The sequence below is a fragment of the Lissotriton helveticus genome, chromosome 8, assembly GCF_964261635.1.
Source record: "Lissotriton helveticus chromosome 8, aLisHel1.1, whole genome shotgun sequence".
NCBI classification, from domain to species: domain Eukaryota; kingdom Metazoa; phylum Chordata; class Amphibia; order Caudata; family Salamandridae; genus Lissotriton; species Lissotriton helveticus.
In genome coordinates, this window is record NC_136069.1 from 1,551,034,403 (window position 1) to 1,551,055,663 (window position 21,261).

Below are 21,261 nucleotides of genomic sequence, written 5' to 3' on the forward strand. Positions count from 1 at the left end.
CCTTATATTGCCGGCGCCGGTCCTTTACCAGAATCAAGTTTGGACAATTTAATAACACATGTACGAGATCCTGCCGTCCTCCATTACATAAATCACAAGTTTCTGTAGAAATATCCTATTCGTCCCATTTAAAGGTCACGGTCTTTAAGGGTAGGATCCCTAGCCTCGTTAAAATTATGGTACGCCTGGCCCTATGCTCTAAGGAAAAACGCATCTACTGTTGTGGTGTTTTATATTGTTGAGTATCTGCAAAGTGTGCATAGTGTTTTAGCCGAGAACAGTGGTCTAAATCTAGCTCATAGCTGAATCTGGAGGTCAGGTTCTTTAGATAAAGCTTCAGATGTAAGGGGGGGTCATAGATTTCAATAGTACAATCGTGCAACCAGACTGAGTTAGTGCAGTATTTAAGTTCTTATTAAAAGTATGTTGGGGTGCATCGTCTCTGAAAGTTTCCAATTTCAGGACATACCTTAGGGTCCCTTGGTCTGCATGTAAAAGATTGTAGGCCCAGCGGAGTATATTTATAATAGCTTTTGCGTGCTCGCTGTCTATAGAAAGCTGAAGGCGCATTGCTTGAACGGGTACTGACTGATTGACTTTTACCAATTTACACAGTAGAGTATCTTCTTTTACATTCAGCCGGTGCCATGCCTTAATCGGATATATTCCAGAGCATATAGTAAAATTGGCGGTATCTTTGAACGATAGACCTCGAGCATAGGAGCAAAGTGTCTTTTACCTGAGACGGAGTAAAATCTCAATAATCCACCAACATGGGATTCAGCCTTTAGGCTGATGTGTCCAAGGTAGGCAAATTTTATAAGGTCTGAGTAAAGATTCTCCCCTGGTATACATATTCCTTAACAACCTCTAGAGGTTTCCAATCTAGTGTCCAGTTATAGCGCAGATAGTGCTTTACTACAATATAAACTGTATTTTGCTCCTTGTGAAAGTGAGTATTTTGTTGTTGGTAACCCTACTCTTGATCTTAAAGATGCTTTGTATATATTACACTACTTCCAAGCAGTCCAAATCCGGTACCCAGTAGAGTGGTACCCACTGGTGTTTTATTGGTTACGATTTTCTAATTCTACCAGGATTCTACATAAACCGGTTCCAAACAAACGAGTTGGCCTAACGGCTAGGGTGGTCGACCTCAAATCTGGGGAACCGGGTTCGAGTCTCGGCAAGGACGCGCAACATCCTGTGGTTCTGGGCAAATCACTTAATCTCCCCTTGTCTAACAAAAATGAACGTGTCCTCATGTAATGCAACTGGTGCTCGTCTAAGGCGCTCTGATACCCGATACCTTCGGGTCAAGTTTGTGCTATATAAAACTCTGTAAATAAAAAAAAAAATCATATATCATTAATTTACGAGAGTCTTCCTGTCAATATGGGATCAGCTGATGCGAGCGGCACACTTGACCCACCCCTCACACATCATTTGTCAGTGAGCATTGCACCCAAGGCAAAGGACGATCCCAAATGAAAGCTTGGAAGAAGGGAGGCTGTAAAAAATCGAGAGACTTGCGGAAAGGGACCACATCAAAACTTCTGAGGAGATAAAGGAAGAGTATAGGCTGCCAATGAACACCTCCATCATATACAGCTCTGACACCTGGTGCTACGCCCTACAGTAAAGGATAGAGCTACTATGGGCCTGAATGAAGTCAAGCACCTCTTGGTAAGACTCCCCAATACACAACACTTTGGGCCTCATTATGAGTGTGGCGGTGCGGCGGCCGAACCACCCCCTGCTGCACTGACAAACCCATGTGCACCCCGCCCGCCATATTATGACTTTTTGAGTCCCTGCCGGGCGGTTCTTTGACGGTCCCACGGTGATGCGTATGAATCGGCACCGGAATGGGAACGTCACAGACCGTATCTGAACGGCATAGACTGGTGCAGTCCATGCCATGCAGGTACAGGGGTGCAGGCACACAGGGGAGCACAACATGTGCCCCCCTGCATGCACCCCCTGGCCCAGAGGCAACAGGGGCCCCTTTATTTTTCCCGCCACGTTTTTGCTGGAGGAGGAACCAACATGAAAATGATGCGGAGAGGAAACTTGTAATATGCTTGGCAGGACCGTGGCGATCCAGTCAAGCATGTTGCGACTTCAAGACCACGGCGGCACTGCCAGGGATCTCTGATTCCTGGCAGTTGTGGTGGTGCAATGGCAGTCCAACTGCCCTACTTTTAATTGGGCGTTCAGAAAACTACCACTGCCACACCCCATGAGTCTGGCAGTCCATGGACCGCCAGAGTTGTAATCGGCCCCCGAGTATCCCAGATATATTAATTGCTAAACTGCAACCATCAGGATAAGAAACTTGTGGCCCAGAAACAAAATAAACGAAGAAAAAGAAAGATCTCTTTACTAGTACAAATATCCTTTCCAGACACGCACAAGGAATACAGACAAATACAAACTCCTTTACATGTGGCATCACACACCAGAATGACTGCATCCAATAGAGAATTGGAAATCAAGAAAGTACTGGCGAGATTTTGGGCATCCTGGCATTCTTGCAGGTCTTCTGGGATAGTCCGAAATGGGAAAAATACTAGGCAGGCAAGGTCTTTTCTGTGGAATATTCCATCAAGGTGAAGAGTCCTGTATGACTGTTCCTCTCAGCCCTCTAATGGCCAGAGTCGCTGTAGCCACACTTTATTGTCCACAGCTCATTCTTCCCCCAGAGGGGTAAGATGACTTGTTTACTCCCGATAGTAGCTGGAAGTTATCTTACCATGTTTGAGTCTAGTGGGTGGAGGTGTGCTGCCAGGCACCCTTGAGTTATTGTTTCTGGATATGTATCTAGTTCATTCCTGGATAGATATATATATATATATATATATATATATATATATATATATATATGGCATTTTAAGTTATAATTAAAAGTGTCGTGTAGTAAGCATGATTCACAAACACAATTTGATGTAACAAAGAAATATTTTGTAAAAAATAGGATTGGTGTAACAAGATAGAACAATGTTACAACAAAGCAATCATGATGTGATAAACACGTTTGACGTAATAAACAAACATAATTTAACTAACAAACTCGGATGCAAGGAACAATCTTGATGTTATTGTTGAATTAATAAAAATCCTTACAATTAGAAAAAGTACAATTAGCGGATGTCCGCAATACAATTTGCATTAAAAATCGAAGCAACGGTTGATATCAAAGTTAAAAACAATTAAAACTTAAACTGTACGTCAGACCCCCCCACTGACTACGTAGAGGTTTATGGAATGAGCATGGGGGATAATACTTAAAGAATGAGCCTCGGGCGATGTTTTAAAGGATCATACACAGATCTGCAGCTGCTTCCCAGTATCTATCATAAATTTGAGACCCCTGCAAGTCAGAATTGGCGATGAACCTCCCAGCCAGATTATGACCGCTTGGCGACATGTTCTTATGTTCAGTTTGATTAGGATATCCCGCAAACATTTTCTTCTAGCCACCATGAGGGCCGGGCACACACAAAACAAATGGATTAAAGATTTGTTTTGGTAACCACAGAGTCTGCATTTTGGGCAAGCATCATGGGGTTTCCAAGAGGGTCTTAGATCCTTGGACTCGTGAAGGCCCATACGGAAATCAATGAGAATCTTTTTTAGGTGTTGACTAAAATGTGTTGCCAAGTATGCCTGGGGTTGTTGACGTGAATAGGAAGAAATGACTGTCCAGGCATGACGTCGATGGGTCAATGTTTGTTTGTCTTCCAATAATGACTTTATTTTAGCATTTGAATTTGCAATTTTGCAGAAACTAGCCTGATCACTTTTTTACACCAAGCTTCGAGCAATCCAAGGTCTAAAAGGCAAGTCTGCAGATGGGTGGCCCAGGGCTGGGTGGAGTCAAAATTGATTTCCTGCCAACAGAGGTGGTTTAATGAGCCTGGTACAGCAGCGCGGAGTTTGTGGCAGAATTTAACAAACCTTGACTTGGACCTAAAAATTTGATTTTGAAGGCCAAATTCTAATCGCACTTGGGCTGACGAGGCGCATTTCGGTACTTTAAATACAACTTTATAGATTTTAGTTTGTAAGGTGTTTAATAAACCGGCCTCCCCTCCAAGCCATGTAACAAGACCATACGATAATGTAGGTAAAATCTGAGCGGCCATTACTTTTAAAAGATGAGTGTAGTTTGGACCACCCAGTTTTTGAAGGAGTTGCCTATATCCGAAAACTAGCGTCTGGGATTTGGCTTTCAACACTGCAGAGTGCTCTTTTTTTGAGTTGCTGTTGGCTATGGTGACCCCCAAATACCGATAATGTGGCTGTACCCCAATGGCTAGATGGTTAAATGTCCAGCTAAATTTAATGGGCTTTCGCTCTATAAGACTTATTACTTTTGTCTTTTCTCTATTTAATTCTAGATGTTCTTCATTCAAATAGAGATATATATACACACACAATATATACACACACACACACAAACACACAATATCACATGCTGGGAACTCTGTAAAGATGAGGGAAGTGTTCATGGCGGAAGAGGGAGGACGTGTCCACTCACTATTTTAATTAGCTAAAAACGTCAATACAGACTATTGAAACGGAAAAGATGCTTGGCGTGTGCATCTTGGTGGGGATCAGCAATTCTCTTCCTACTAAGGAGCCCATGGTACATTCTCCAGAATTGACTCTATCTCCACGCTATGTGCTGATGCCCTACGTATTCGGTATAGGGGATATTTGGCGAAGGGGATCTCGGACCCCTGTCTCTCACTTTGACTATTGGTGACAATATAGAGTGCACCGCGGGGTGTTGGGACTCAGTGTATGAGAGATGACGACCATGAGATAGATGGTTGAACCCTTGACGGCACTGACAACGCCAGTCTTTCCAGTAGGTGAGGGCTGGGTGGACTCACCTGTGATGTAGTGGAAGGCATTGAAAAAGGTTTGGCCATGCCCAGGCCACCCACCGAGTCCAGCAATGGACCACCCGGGTCTGAATGCAGACGAGTGCCCTGAATGAAAACCAAAAACGAGCTAAGGGTTGAGTATCGCAAAGTTTTGTTGGAAGCTCTGGACCCCACTACACTCGCGTGGCAGGGAGACTCCGAGAATCTGGTCACGAGGCAGGAAAGTGGGTCACATTGCTTCACAAAGCTGGCACAGCAGGCAAAGCAGCTTCCTTTTCCCAGAATGTCCATGAAGATGAAGCGATTTCCTTTCCTGGTCCTTGCCTTTCCAACGAAGAGATTTATTTGCCACTCATTGTTCTAAGAAATGAAGTGATTTACTGTACAGAGCTTGCAGCAGAATATTGCTTTATATTCCTAACAGGGATCTGGCAGTGAACATTCTGTGGTTTCTCGTGAGTGGTACAGCAGAGAAAGTGGTTTCGTTCCCCGCAAATGTGGAACAGATTCGGCTGAATCTCCTTGTACAGAGCAAGTGGTTTCATTTAATGTACATGTGCTGTCACAGAGTTTTTGTATATCTTGGCGCTTTCTCGTGGTGATAATACTAATCTGAAATTGATAACATGCAATGATCAAAAACCTTGCTGCTCAAAAGTCGGCGGTGGTATATCTACCGCAGCCATGTTAGAAGATGTGGCAACAGTTTCTAGAGCGCATGCGTGTGTGAGCATGACGATTGACCACGTGTTCTTCTCTCCCCTACAGGACATGAGGAAGCATGTTATCATGACCCTTCTGGACACGGAACAGTCCTACGTGGAATCTCTTCGCACCTTGATGCAGGTAGGTCATGTCCTGTGTCGGTTAGTGTGGCTCAGTGGTCTGTAGGACTATGGAGCATTTGTTTTCAAGTGTGCAATGGGGTGTCCAAAGTTGGTCCGCAAGGATCTGGAGTGACCCATATTTTCATAATATTTACAGGCTGATGATTCCCATTAAGGTTCTATGTATCTATAGTGGTTCAGGGTGGAGTTGGTAAAAGATGGCATGGATCCAGAGCTTGTGAATACACGCTGGATCCGGCGCTTGCTTCTCCACGTTGGGCGCCCCAGTCTACAATAAAATTACATGTTGTACAATTGTACTTCATATCCACTAGTGACAAAAGCATTTTTAATGTGAATGTTCAGGTTTCGACGCGCCTCTAGATCAGCTAGAACCTAATGTTCCAGTCCTGGGTTTTTCCTTTACAGATCAATGTTTCTGGCGGGTTATTTCAGTGAGCTTAAATGAAGTGAATTCTGAAAATTCACCAAACCCCAGGGCAGGAGCCTTGAACCTTGGTCACTAAGGGGCATGTATTCACCTTACCATAGTCCATACTTTTCATTTCTAAACAAATCTTTTGAAAATGTGATTTTTCAGGTTATTGGCGTTTGTCTGGACTTTCCCATGATTTTCCTAGTATTGCCTGCCCCATAAATGGTCTGTGATGTTTTGGTATTCGTTGAAGTATTTGCTAAACGTTTGAACTCAATGTGTTGTTGTTGGTTAGTAACATGACTCTCACTTTCTCAAGTTCAGTCAATGCACACTGCCCCCTCCCCCCAAAATGTATTTCCTAGCTGTTAAGTGCCCCCCCCCATGTTAGTGGGGTGACCAAGAATCAGTCCTGATTTTTAGACCAACATCAATAAGCATCTTTAGACTTGATGAGTCATACCTGTAGTGAGAAAAGTGAAACTACAACTCCCAGAATGCTCATCAGTGGTGATTAAGAAACCAGCCCTAGGTGAACCCTACACATGATGTGAGGGCACTTGACAGCAGTCTGTTATCCGTGGTAGCATGAGGTTGCACCAGAGGGTGGGTACCAAGATGGCTCACATCCATGGGGGAGGGGACACCCGGCTATGGGCCCTAATTGAAGATTTCTTAAATGTATTCTGTGAGGTTATGCGATTAGAAGGTGTTATTTGTATTTGAAAAGTTACTAAAACTCAAGCAGAACATAATCACACATCTTGCTTAAACAATTGTTTGTACCGTTTCTGCTGAATGTGCACTTAAAACTGGATTTCTTATTGGAAGGCGTAAATGGATTATATTGGAACCTTTTCATTGGGCATTAACGCTGCTACTCAAGGTGGTGCTAGAACATTGCAAACATTTCATGCTCTCCACACCACTGGAGTCAAGCTATCCTGGCTGATGACGGCTGATAGCCAGAAACCGGTTCTAGGATGCTTGATTCCGGTCCAGGAAAGACATGGCTTGGCAGTTCGGGCTGGACTGTTCCCATGAGGCACAGGGTCAAGGCTGATTTGCATATAGCCATGTCTGACCTGGGGTGGTGTGGAGTGCAAAAAAACGATGGATTTAGGCCCAGATCTCTGTACTGGGGTGAATGTATGACATTGTTCTGCATTCTGTCCATCAATTGTTGTTTTTAAACATTTCTGAAGTTACATTGTAATACAATTGTATTCCAGAAAACTAAGGTAACATCAGAGATTAGAAATACGTGTTTCTTGGAGGCATAAATCCACTTGACCCCAGCTCTTCCAGCCCTTGAAAGGTACCGACTTTGCATTTCATTGACGCCATGCAGCCCCCTCGGCGTTTATCTAACATGTACGGTACGTATTTTGCACTAAGGAATATTTCCGTACTAATTCCGGGCAGCAGACGCTCTGATTAAAAGACGCCCCCCTAGTGGAGGCAATGCGATCTAGCAGCTAGAGATGCTGATTGTAACTGGTAAAACAGGTTCGAATCCCGGCCTCTGTTCAACATCCTGTGATTCTGGGCAAATCGCTTAATCTCCCCAGGATTTATAAATTGCGTAACCTAGTCTGGTGCTGCTGTGAAGCGTTCTAATGCCCCGGGCCAAGTTCGCTTATAAAAAAGCTGCCAAATAAAAGCGTCTGTGTATTTTACAATATTTTCCTTGAAAGCTTGAATAACCGGTCAGTTTCATCCCTGGAAAATTTGATTTACTTATCCAAATTGAGGTATTACGTTTTTTTCTATGAACCATCGCAGCTGAAGTAGAGAGCTCTGTGTCGGAGGCGTGCACGTGACTTCGCATGCGCCAGGATTCTGGGTTTAAATCGCAAATACATTGATGCGTCTAAGTAAGGTGCGTGCTGTCAGCTGACCGTGTGTGTGTGGCCACACTTTTCTTGTGCTTTCCTTAAAAGTCAAGTGCTTTGATGTTTTCACGTCGCGCAGAATTGCTTGGCACTTGAGGTATGTTCAGTGCCTGGCAGCAGGGGGCTTGCAATGTTCTGGGCAGTGCCCCTCTCTGTGGTGAACGCAATATTCTCAGCAGGTCCCGCCTTTATTACTCCGAAGACGCTTGCATGCCAGACCCAGAGGGAACGGACTCTTGCTGCTGTGCAGGTTTCATGCGGTTTTTGCAATGCATCATGGGTCATCAGACATGTGTGGCAGGATACCAACGTCACCCAATAGGAAGCAAAACCAGAAGGTGGCTTCCAGTGCTCGGGGTCCTGGCCAAAAATCCTGCTACATTTGGCAAACACCTTTAACCATGGAGATTGTCTAGTCTACTTTTACAAACATTTGTTGTGCTCTAGATGTAAATGATGGGGATGTGTGAAATTATATGTTTTTTTTATGACAAAGTTTGCAACTTTCTGCAAAACTTCGTCTGCTTGTTGAACTTTCTGCCAGAAAAAGTATTTTTTTTCTCAGAAAAAACGTTTTTTTGTTTGAGTAGGAGAAATTTCTGAACAGGCTTTCTTCCCCAGTCCTTAAAAAAAAAAGTATATATATATATATATATATGTATATATGTATATATATATATATATATATATATATATATATATATATATATATATATATAATTTTTTTTTTTTTTTTTTTTTTTAACAAGCAAGTTTATGATGTTGCTGAGTATAGATAGGAGACAAGCACACTGGCAGGAGGGTACCATACCATGCACACCAAATATTTTTTATGTATAAGCCTCCAGCATGAGTTCTTCATGGAGTTTTAATGAGCACATCTGATTCCAGAATAAATCAGTTGCATCACCAGAGTTTCCCGTTCTGTACTGGTATCAAACCGTATTGAGTGAGATGGCGCCATATATTAGCGTGAAACTGACACATGGCAGCTTGTAGTAGGGACATTTTCTCTGAGTCTGGTTTCTGAAAAATATACAGCATGTGTGCTGATTTAAGCAGGTTACAGAGGGCTAACTACGGTAAGGGGTGAGCGAATCCTGCTAGATTTAATTGGTTTTAATGTGGTTCTTATGTTATGTTATAAAAAGCTCTTCTATAGCGCACTGCTACTCCGTGGAGTGTCCCGGTGCTTATGAGCAATTATTGTATTGTACTTTATTTGTGATTTCAAATGGTATTTATTTGTTATTTCGTATATCTTGTAGTTGTTTAACTAATGTATTTGCTCTGCGATTTTATGAATGTATTTGCAACCGAATGGAGGTTGTTTATGAGTAATAGATGCTACTTTGAACCTTGTGTATAAGTAAAAAAGTCACAATTCAGAATTTAAGCACAGGAGTACACACTGCAGGTGCTACCGCGTTAACCTTCTGAGCTGGCCTATCAGTCTATGTATGTAGCTGATTCTACCCCAGGGGATAATCTAGTTAATTCACAGCTTTTGAACTGATTTTCGAGACAATTTGTAAAGCAGAGGAAAGGATGACCCCTAAGACATTACTCAGTAGCTCATAAAGTGCTGATCCTGTTGATTGATGGTTAAAACAGACCTGCCAAGAAACGTTTACTTACCTGTTTTTTTTATGCCTGGCCTAATGACAGCCATATCTAGGTCATCAGCCTCTTGTATTAACAAGCAGTGGCAAAGCCAATAGTTCTCGCCTAAGAGAACTCTTGGCTTTGGCAATGCTTTGTAGACATGCTGCACATGCTTTGCAATGTGGCTTAAACGAATAAAAAAATAGCTATGACACAGCCAAGGCTAATGTACTTTTAAAAAAAGTGCTTTAGCGCTGAATTCACCATAGTCCTTCTTTAATTAGAATTCTTGCCATGCTTCACAGCAGTCACACTGCTATACAGATTGGCTACAAATAATTGCTTGCGGCGTTAATGCCCATGCAGTACAGCATGAATAACAGGCAATGTCAGAGCCAGTATTCTCAAAGGTGGGATGGATTGCCTTTGCCAATGCTTGATTGGTCTTGGCATAACACCCTGGTGTTTCTGAGCAAATCAGTTAATCTCCCCTTGCATGAAAAGCAAAAACAAATGACATATGGCAAAAAAATAATATCACATAAAGAGCACAATTGTGCTCAGGTCCATGTCTTAGTGAAAATACATTTGGAAGCCGATAACATCTGTTGTCACAAATAAAAGCAGATAACATCTGTTGCTAATAAAAACATCTATTTCACATGAGAAAAAAAGGATTCTTTCAAGTGCATGTGGCATAGTAAAACATAGCTACAAATGGCAAGAGGTTCAACGACAGGGAAGAAGAGAAAATAAAATTAGTACCCTCAATCACAGCGCAATCAGCGGAAGGAGAGCAATCACGCTGAAGCAATCAGTACTTGGTCCATGCTCCAGCTGAAAGAAGAGTGCGTGAAGCCAGCACTTGTTAGGAAATTTTAAAGCAGCAAATAACAGTGACAATGAAGCCAACAGATGTTAAGTAAATGTTAAGCAATAGGTGGGCTGCAGGTCCCTTGTTGTATACGTTATCTGTAGTAAACGAGATTGCACGCGCTATTACAGGCGAGATCTTAAAAATGGAAATATTTTGCACACACATAGGGAGCTTTGGCACAGCCCTCTTAATTGATAGGTCTCTTCAACTGTCATTCACATTTTTGTTCTCACCACAACATGAAGTGATTCAGCCCGCTTCAACCAGAGGCTCTCTAACACTGTCAGTGATGGCATTTTGCTATTTCACATGCGCTCTTCAACCTAAAAAGAAGTATGCTTCAGAGCATGGGCTAGGTAATCAGTACATTACTCTGCCAATGCCTTTTTTTTCCATCCCTTATCCTTTTTAGGTCGAGCCTAGCACAGCGCGCATGCGTTGCCTAGGAAAAACGACTTCTTGGAATCGCTCTGAACTTCCGGCCTATGGCTTGCGGTTATGAGCAACGGCGCGCACTTGCACCACTCGCAGGACACTGCCAGCTGGATTCCCGGCTGTGCTTGTTTTGAGTGTCTTGTTCAAGCCTTGTGACGCTCTTTGCAGTTTTAGATCCGTTCACTCTCTCACTGTAGCACAGTACAAACTTTTAATGTTTTTGTCAGCGGGAGCGTCAGTCTGGAAGAGACGTCTGTCCCCATCTGTCTGCCCCCACTTTAACCTTCCTTCCCAGCACGGGACCTGCATACGTAATGAGCTCCCGACGAGATGCAGTTACGAGCAGCGGCGCACGCTCAGCACTCGCGGGACGCTGCAGCTGCATTCGCGCCGCGCTTGTTTTGAGTTTCTTGTGACCGGGCTTGTTCAAGTCTTGTGACGCGCTTTGCAGTTTTAGAGCCGTCACTTCCTCACTGTAGCACAGTACAAACTTTTGATGTTTCTGTCAGCCGAAGCGTCAGTCTGGATGAGACATTTGTCACCCCCTCTGCCCGCCCCCACTTTAACCTTCCTTCCCATCACCGGTCCTGCATACGTAATGAGGTCTGACGAGATGTAACAGATCGCCTTAAAAGTTCAGGATCATAATGAATCTTTATAGACCCATTTAATTAGCTTTTCTCTTGGATTCCCATTACAAATCCGCCACCAGGAAGTGTCAGCTTGCGTAGATTTATGGGTGCTAAAGTGGGTGCTAGTGTCAGGTTCCCGCATGACTAGGGCCGCGCTCTCAACAAAATATAAAAGGATTACAATGTTTAAAAAGCCTCTTTAAAAAAGCTCTTTTCCGGAAACTGCTGCATTTCAAGAATGTTCCATGAGCCGTGAGAGCTGCTTTAACTGCAAGACTGGGGCGTGCCCAGCTAACCTGTGGTCTGGTGCCCTGGGGTTGCCCCTGCAGGCAGATGGAACAGCCACATTTCAGCCCTGGCCTAGTCCCCTCCAAGGATCATCTTGCCCTCACTCCAGGGCCTGGGCGGGTGCCAGGATCTTTGCCATCCTCCCTGGGCCGGACAGGCCTTTTATTCCAGCGGGCATTTCACCTTCTGCTCCACCAAGGCATAAGGGCAATTTTTTCAGGATGCCACAGTTATCAGAATGGGTACTCAGGGCATCATCTATGAGGTTTTGTCATAGATCAGCACTGCAGGCCTTGCCGCTGCAAAAGAAAAGGGCAGGAAAGAGCTGTATCTATCAGATACGGCGCATTCGGTCCTTTTCCCCTGCGCTGACGCATAACAGGAAGCCATACGCCAACCCAGGCACCTTTGCCCCATGGTGCAAGGTTGCCTGCATTGCAGGAAGGATTGTTTGTGTGCAGGAAGGGATACCTTCCTGTACAAAAACAATCACTAGTGGCTTTCCCTTCTTTCTATGTGTGCTGCAGAATACACACATGCACACATAAAAAAGAACAATTATTATTATTATTATTAATATGCGTTCTTATATAGCTCAATTACCCGTAGGCATCTCGGTGCTTGCCTTGGGAACCCGTCCTGGCTTTTCCCTGTGAGACACCCGTACTGGGCATCCCCAAGGTGACAGCCAGGCATCCCGCCGCGGGGGGGCCGTAGTGGAGATTAAGCAGGCTGATGCCCAGAGCTGCAGAGTGTGAACCCGTGATTCGAGTAGGCACCGAAACGAGAATTATCGAGTCCGTGGATATTTTGGGCTCATGACCCTGCCGCGTTGGGAATTGAACCCTGGTCCCGGGTCTGACCTCTGCTTCAGGGTCTACCTCCTCTAACCAGTGAGCCACACTTCTCCACTAGCATTGGCATAGCCAATAGGTCTTGCCTTTGGGACTGTATAAGTGTTTAGCCATGCAACAGTTGATGTTGTTGCACCAAGGATATTGTGCTGCATAACTAAATACTTATAAGGTCCCAAAGGCGAGACCTATTGGCTATGACAATGCTTGTTTAATTTTTAGTCACCCTTGTGTTTAAATTATGTTCTCAGTTTACAGCAATTCAAAGCCAATAATACCTTTTTTGTCCCAATAAAATCATACTTTCCTGTGTCGTGCAATGAAACTCAAAGGAGTTTCAATTTCTATTCTTTGCACAATACCTATTAGAAAGCATCTCTATTGTTCTATTACAATCCTATAGAATGGTTAATTTGTGTTTAGAATTAAAAAAAATTTGCGAGCACATGGCTGCCACGTTTAAACTGAGGCATATTTTCTTTTCTCAGCATTATATTTTTGTGGCCTACGATTGTACAAAAAAAGCATCATCTCACCAGCTCGCTAAATGCCACATCTGTTGACACTGCCAATGTTTTTTTTTAAACCCTTTCTCTAAGCAGCTGTCTACATTTTGAAAGGAAGTACATTTGTTTTATATCACAAAAAATAGGGGAAAATGACCTGCAGTTAACAGAACGGCATCTATGTCGGACCCCAGAGCATGCTGTGAGAGGGTAGAAGTGACGTCATTGGTGATATTAAAATGTCAGTGGCCCCTTTGCAAGTTTTTGTGGAGTTTAAAACTTAAGACGACGGCAAGCTGGCTCAGTGACTTAGCAGTCATTGACATTTGCTGACATCTACACATCAGAGCTTAAAGTGGGCCGGTTCCGTCCGGGTCTCAGACCTGGTAGTAATTAAAAACGGAAATTGAAACTGGTCCCTGTCGGGCCCTACATTCATGTCCTGAGCTTTAGAGACAAGGAGACTCCGTGATTTCTAAATAATGAATGTGAAAACGTTAAGATAATTCATATCAGCGATTTATTTTGTTCCACGTGTTTTTTTCTTAGTTTTAACCTTAATTTTGCTCTCCATCAGCGTGTTTGCTATTTCCAAGATGATGGGTTTCTTCAAATTCTGTAATTTATTTCAATGTCGCCTATTACTTTGTAAACTACGTTCTTTGAACTGAGGCGTCTCCATGTGTTTACAATGGGGGTCTCGATTGAGGGCTCTGGAGTTGAGGTGAAGGCAGTGTGAGTTTCACAGTGCCTCTCAGTGAGTGAGAGAGGTGTTCAGAATGCATGGACATCCAATCCTTGGCCTCTCTGCTGAGCGCACGCATCGATGCTCACTTAGTCCAGTTGCAATTATGATTCTGTGCAAATGTGTAAGAAGGAGGTGCGCATTCGTGAAAATATTGACAAGGCGGAAGTGAAAGAAAATACAGTGCTTACAGGTGGAAGAGTGCATTGTGTGTACGAGGGTGGTAAAGTGAAAGAGAGGCCAAGAAGTGCATTCAGGAGAGAGTGAAAGGAGGATGCATGAGGCGATGTGGGGACAAAAATGGATGCAAATGTAGTATTGAGGGGACATTTTGGTCTATGTTGAGATGGTCTTAAGACTACTCCGTCTTCTATATGCCTCAGTAATGTTTAATTCACTGTTTCATAATTAGAGAATTTTCAATATTAATTATTTACAACAGAATCATTGACAACACCAGTGGTCCTGGATGTACGCCAGTCCCTGTGTTATGTATCTGTATGCAATAACAGAACATTTACCGATGAACCAAAATACTGTTCAGGTGGTGCACTATGGAAATCACATAAATGTACGCGTTTTAGTGCCATGCCCTTAACTACATAGGCCACGCCCCTTTTAGAGACCCCCCCTTTCTTTTTTCATCGCACTTAAATCCCTGCTACCTGCTACAAATTACAAGTTTGAATTTCATCAAAGCCAATTCAGCCTTCTATCTTTGTAAATTACATACCATTACTTTGGACAAGGTGTATACTTGTTTTTTTAGAGGCTTACAAACAGAAGAAATGTGGTATGATGTACTAGTTGGAAACACATTATTAATGCCATTACAAGGCAATGGCAGCAAAGTTATAAAAGTTAATGTAAAGTGCCCCTGTGGTCTGGCACATTGTGTTTTTTTTGTGGGTTTTTTCTTTCCACAATTGCTGTGTATATTTCATTTTGTCCTCTCTTCCAACTTATTGTAAAGCGCTCTGATATCCCTCGGGATCTTGTTCGCGCTATATAAAACTTTATAAATGAAATAAATAAATAAACTATTTATAAATGGAGTACAATCATCCTGAGAACAGCATTATGCGTTGGAAGAGGTAACTCTACAAAGGGGAATGGTGGTGGAAGCTCTTATAAGTGAAATATTAGAAGGGCTGAGTATTTTTTCACTCTGCAATAAGTGGAGGAAAATACTGGTACAAATCTGCCTTTTTGGTTATCAGCCTATTCCTACAGCAAACGAAAACAAGCATTGGCATAGCCAATAGGTCTCGCCTTTAGGACCTTATAAGTATTTAATTATGCAGCACAATATCCTTGGTGCAACATCAGCTGTTGCATGGCTAAACATTTATAATGTCCCAAAGGCGAGACCTATTGGCTATGCCAATGCTTGTTTTGTTAGGCACGGGGAGATTAAGTGATTTGCCCAGAATTACAGGATGTTGAGACTCAAACCCGGTTCCCCAGATTTGAGGTCGACCTCCCTAGCATTTAGGCATTTAGGCTTCATCCTCTCCCTATTAGGTTGAACTCACAACCGCAAATGGCTTTGTGAATCAGCCTATTGTGTAGACCTGACGGACTGGGTTGGAGCTACAGTTTAGGAACAGATCACAATCTCAGTTGTAAACTGGTAGAATCACACAACTTCGATAAAAGTAACACTGTAAAAAGGAACACAAACTCCACACAGTCCGGTGGTTAACTTGTGCAGGCAATTGAAGGTGTTGAACATAGGCACTCGTTTTGAGACACCCAAATTATTTTTCATCCTCTGGTTTGACCCTGCATAAGAGAAAGGCATACCGTGAAGAAAGTAGGAGGAAGAGAAGGATAGGAAAACAGTGAGAACACAGAAATCAAGAACAAACTATTGGTAAGACGAAGACAGAAGTGTAGGGGGTGGAAGAAAGAAGTATGTGGCAGAATCAAGAAAAGACCTTGGTGTATAACAACTATGGTACTTTCATTCCTTACAAAGGAAACGTTTTTAATCCCGAAAATTAAAAACGGACACCCGTTATATGTGTTGATGTGCATTCACATTTAACACTATTTTAGTAAGGGACCTTTCCCAATAATCTGTTATGGCGAACCCAGGACACAAAACGGGTTTTAAATGACAAAGGCTTCCCAGGGGTCTCTGATGCTTCAATGTGTTGATGGACAATTCCTAGTGAGGTAAATAACTTTGGCATACATATAAATCACTTTCTTCCCAAAGCTGCGCATTTACTGCAGCATTCGAAAACAAGCACACAAAAAATCCTCTTCCGCAACAGAATATGTGCCTTTCGCCTCTTTGCCCTGGGAATGAAAAGGGTAGCGAAGTTAATTATTTCTCATAATCAGTAATTATGAGAAGATAACGGAACATCCGATAATGAAGCACTGAAATCATGCAAGACCGGCGCCCTAAGAAATATAATAGCACATTAGCATAACAGTGTATGCAAAGTACATAGAGCCGCTGCCACGACACCCATTATATGTGTCGATGTGCATTTACATTTAACGCTCTATTTTAGTAAGGGGCCTTTCCCAATAATCTGTTATGGCGAACCCAGGACACAAAACGGGTTTTAAATGACAAAGGCTTCCCAGGGGTCTCTGAGGCTTCAATGTTTTGATGAACAATTCCTAGTGAGGTAAATAACTTTGGCATACATATTAACTGTTCGCAGTGGAAACAGCAGTCATGAATGCATAGCAATTAATAAATGTAGGAACGCAGGTAAAACACGGAAAAACCCCAGACAAAAATAGAGGGTAAAGAAATATATACAGATGATGAGAAGAGACCAGCAATGGTCACATGCTGCTCCCGGCACCCAAGCACGGCAAACGCGCACATTAACAATCATGTGCAGGAGACCTAACAAGCCCGGGAGTGGTGCGTGAGTGCGCAGTTTTCACTTTTCAAGCTTTGCACTCGTGTTTGTGGCGCGCCCCTGCTCGCTCCCGCAAGGTGAATGCCGCTACAAGCACGAGTGTAGTGCTTGAAAAGTGAAGACCGATGGATAAAGGTCCTCCTATGCAGCGCATGTACGCTGCATAGGCGAGACCTACAAAAGTGCGGACTCTGGGCAGTTCTTCACATGGATTTGAAGTAGGCTCTCAGCAGGCAATCAGAATGTTCCTTATATATGGCCCTCTTCTGATAGGTTGAAATGGTTAACAATCCGATTATTGAAACAACCGTATTGCGGTTGGCCACCCTTTCAACTAATTAGAATAGGGCATCTGTTAGAACCGTTTTGATTGATTGACTGATCCGCAGCCAGTTAGGTTTTGACATACTTAGGTGGCAGTAAAAAGCAATTTGCAAATTGTTTTTTAAAGTTTTTGATCGGAACCATAAGGCCCCTTCAACTGAAAGTTTTAGTGCAGTTTTGACAGATGTTATATGTGATATAGTTTGCAGTAATACCTTTCCTTTAACAGACATTTTTTCCACTGTCTATGTATATGCATCTGACTTAATTTCTCCTTTGTACCTTCTGATATATTAGCATATGAATAACGAAAAGAAAAAGGGTTGTTATGCTCTATCCTGTGCACTATAAAACCCGAAATCTTTTAAAAGGATTAGGAAATCTCATTAAAAATTCTGACAATTAGACTGAACCAAGGTCTTTAAAACCAGAAGGTTGATGTCAGTTGAAGTATTTAAGGCCTTATTGGATTGTTACACACTTCTCACTGGCTGGACATGATCTGAGGTTCGAGGTAGGGAGAAGAAACGTGCCGCATTGTGCTGTGATGGATGTTATTAAATGGCACTTCACTATACTTTGTACAGTTTTGAAACTGTTGACCAAATCCAGATAAGATTGGGGTATACCAGAGCTTCTGGGTTTGATAAAGTCCACTGCAGCGCGTGCATTAACACACTGTTCTGTCTAAGATTCAAAGTAGTGACTTGCCGGTACGCATTAGTCACTGCAGAGTGTGAATTAACTAGACCTGGGTGGTAAATTCCATTCTGTAGTAGGGGATCTCTGTGTATAGTCATAATCTAGTGAATAATCCCGCCCATGTGCGCGGACCCCGGAGCAATCAAAATAATCTCTTAAATTGTCAAAAAATGCAGACCTGCACAGACACTTAAGAGAGAATTTAAAGACCGATAATGCAGCCTATCTCCACAGGCTACACTGTCCAGTACTTCAACTAGAAATTCCACCAAAAGATCCACAAACAGCCCAGCCTGTCCAGATTTCTCCACATTGAAAAACTTGCTTTTATCAGCAAAATCCTCTGGAATGATAGAGAGGAAGGAGTGGACAGACAAGCCCCATAGGCTGCCATTATGTGGCTCAGAACAGGATACTGTGCCTTTAAGAAAACTTTCCAGAACTCTCTCAGTATCCCAGAATGCACAGCAGGTCCCTTTTACTTTCAGTTATTTTTTCCGGCTCCTGCAAGCAGGACCCTTGAGCAATGAGCTCTCCCTTTTCAAGGGTTTATTTGGTGATTTTTCACTTTTTCAAGAATTTGAGTGCTTTTATTGAAGTACTTTGGTGTTTTCTTCCTTGTGTGTGTCTTGGTGCACTCTTTTATTTGTCAAAATGCCTGCTTTGTTTGACAAATGCCCGGAGTGTCCGAGAAAGAAGGCCAAGTCGGACCCACATGAGATGTGCATCGTCTGCCTTCCCTCTTCTCATGTCCCAGAGGAGTGTGGCATCTGCCAGACATTATCCACCAGGACCCTGAGAGAGAGGATGAAGATCAGGCTCCAAGGCCTGGAAGAAAGAAGACTGCAGACACAAGGTGGGTCTGGCCATGCTTCATCTGCCCATGCTGAGGCCTCTGGGGGTCTCCCCAGAGGCAGGATGACCAGCAAACGTCCTGTTTCTCCGCCGACGTCGATAGCATCGACGACGGCGTCGAGAGGGATGACAGCAGTCTGTTCCCCGTCTCCCCAGGGCTCTGGGTTGAAGCGGCGTCGACGTTCGACGTCGAGGGGACTGACGAGGCCGCTGTCGAGATTGCCGTTGACGGTGTCATTGACGGCGTTGTTGAGTCATCGACGTCGAAGGAGTTCGGCCCGGCGTGGGCGCTTGCCGTCGAGGCAACACCGCCGCTCGCCGTCGGCGAAGAGGAGGAGGTCGTCGTCGAGGGGATCCTCAATGTCGAGGAGGACGTCGAAGACTCGCAGGCATTCGACGTCGAGGAGACGTTCGGCGTCGAGATGGCGGTCGCCGTCGAGAAGACGTTCGACGTCGCGAAGGCGCTCGACGTCGAGGCGTCGACGGTCGCCGTCAAGGAAGAGACGTTAGTCGTCCAGACGTGAGTCAACGTCGAGACGAGGGCGCCGGTCGATGTCGAGACTGCGTTCCTCGACGTTGAGACGGCGTTCTTCGATGCTAAGGAAGCGCAGAAGGAGTTCTGGCGCCAGTAGTCCCTCTGGGTCCTTTGGGGCGCCTCGGCGACGGTCTCCAATAGGAGACACTACTTCGCCTCCGCCTAAGAAGAAGAGGGAGTCACAGGGCTCTGTGTACTCCGAGGAATATACACCTCCCAGGACAAGGTCGGCTACCCCTCCTCCTCCCTTGCCCAAGGAACCTCCGCCATGGAATCCCACTCTGCCTCCGCTGCCGCCTCTGGTTCCACCTCATGGTCAGCCTCTGATACCTCCTCAAGGACTGCCACCGGTTCCTCCGAGGTCGGTTCGCTGCCACGGTACCAGACTCCTCCTAAAGGGACTCCTCAGCCGAAGGTCCCGGTCAGGCCGCAGGCTCCGGCTCCTGTGAGACTTGTGGAGCGTCCGAAGCCAAGGAACTCGCGCTCTCGTTCCGGACGGTGGGAGAGATCGCGGAGTCGTCGCCAGTCATCGACAAGATCAAGGCGACGCCACAGGAGGCGCAGAACAAGATCCCACACAGGCTCTTCTGGGACCAGGGACTACTCACCGACGTGGTCGGAATCCCCGGGGAGGAGGGTATCGCCAGTGGACAACATCGTCTCTTTTCAAGATGTTCTGCTGAGGGGTGCAGCGAAGTTGGGCATCACGTTGACTGTGCCAACACCCACAACGTCCGTGATTTTCGAGACGCTACATAAAAAGTACCTGTCTCGGCCGTTGCTACCCCTAGTACCAGGATTGGTAGAGCCCGTTCAGGAGTTGTTTCTCACTCCGGCGGTGACCAAGGCTGCTCCCTCCAGGCTCTTCAAGAAGTACCAGGCTCCGGATTCTGACCCGGCCTTTCTCAGGATGGATCCGCCACCGCACTCGGTCATAGTGACAGCTGCTAGGAAGCAACATGCCACCACCCCGTCGTCCACAGTACCTCCTGATAAGGAGAGCTGCTGGTTAGACTCGGCTGGCAGGAAGGTCTGTGGGACGGCGTCTACTGCAATGAAGGCTGCAAGTGCCGCGGCTTTACTAGGGCGATATGATCGAGCCCTGTGGGAATCCCTCCAGCAATTCGCTGAGCTCCTTCCTCGAGAGAAGAAAGAGGACTTTCAAGAGATTCTCAATGAGGGGCTATTGGTGTCGAACCAAGTCATCAGTGCGGCTGCTGAGGTGTCCCTTCTGGTGGCGCATGGATAATGCCATGGTGTCAACCAACGGCGCCACGCTTGGCTTCGCCTTATATCCCTCAAGCCAGAAGCCAAACAGCGGGTTGCCAACCTGCCGTTCTCGGGGGAAACCCTATTTGGCAAGCATGCGGACGACAAAATGGCACGCATGAAAGCGGAGGCCGAGACCCTGACGGCTGTCGTGTTGGAGAAGCCCAAAGAGAAGACCTACCGCCCGTTCCAGAGACGGTTCGGGGCGCAAGGCAGAGGGCGAGGGCAGGCTTCGGGACACCAGCCAGCAACAACAACAGCAGCAGCAGTTCCGGAGGCCCTTCCAGAAGCGCCAGAAGGGCAGAGGCCAGCAGTCCGCAGCGGCGAACAAGGGCCCGGCTGGGTCTAGGCCCTGAGCGGTTACTTCCCCTACATCCGTTACCCACTCCGGTGGGGGGGAAGCGTTCAATTTTTTCTGGCAGAATGGAGAAAAATTACTCCGGACAAGTGGGTGCTGAATATTGTTTGCAATGGATACAGTCTTCGGTTCACCAGCCCGCCTCCAGCAATTCCACCGGTCAGCTCGCAGTTTCAGCTGCGCGAGCTCCAAGTGGAAGCCGATATCCTGTTAAGGAAAAGGGCGATAGAAGACATACCTCTGTCTCAAAGGGGAAGAGGTCTGTACTCCTGGTTCTTTCTGGTTCGCAAGAAGAGAAATTTCGCATGCTGTCGTTGCATCAGATTTATCCT

The 21,261-nt window shown here is 44.9% G+C and overlaps 1 protein-coding gene across 1 annotated transcript in view; it reads left to right on the plus strand.

Annotated features, from left to right (window-relative positions):
• The window catches only part of ARHGEF17 (Rho guanine nucleotide exchange factor 17), a 611,927-nt gene that overhangs the window by 344,544 nt on the left and 246,122 nt on the right, over positions 1-21,261 (plus strand). Inside the window, exon 2 of the mRNA XM_078658552.1 lies at positions 5,664-5,741. Coding sequence (XP_078514678.1) covers positions 5,664-5,741 — 78 coding nt within the window. The remainder of the gene's footprint in view (positions 1-5,663; positions 5,742-21,261) is intronic.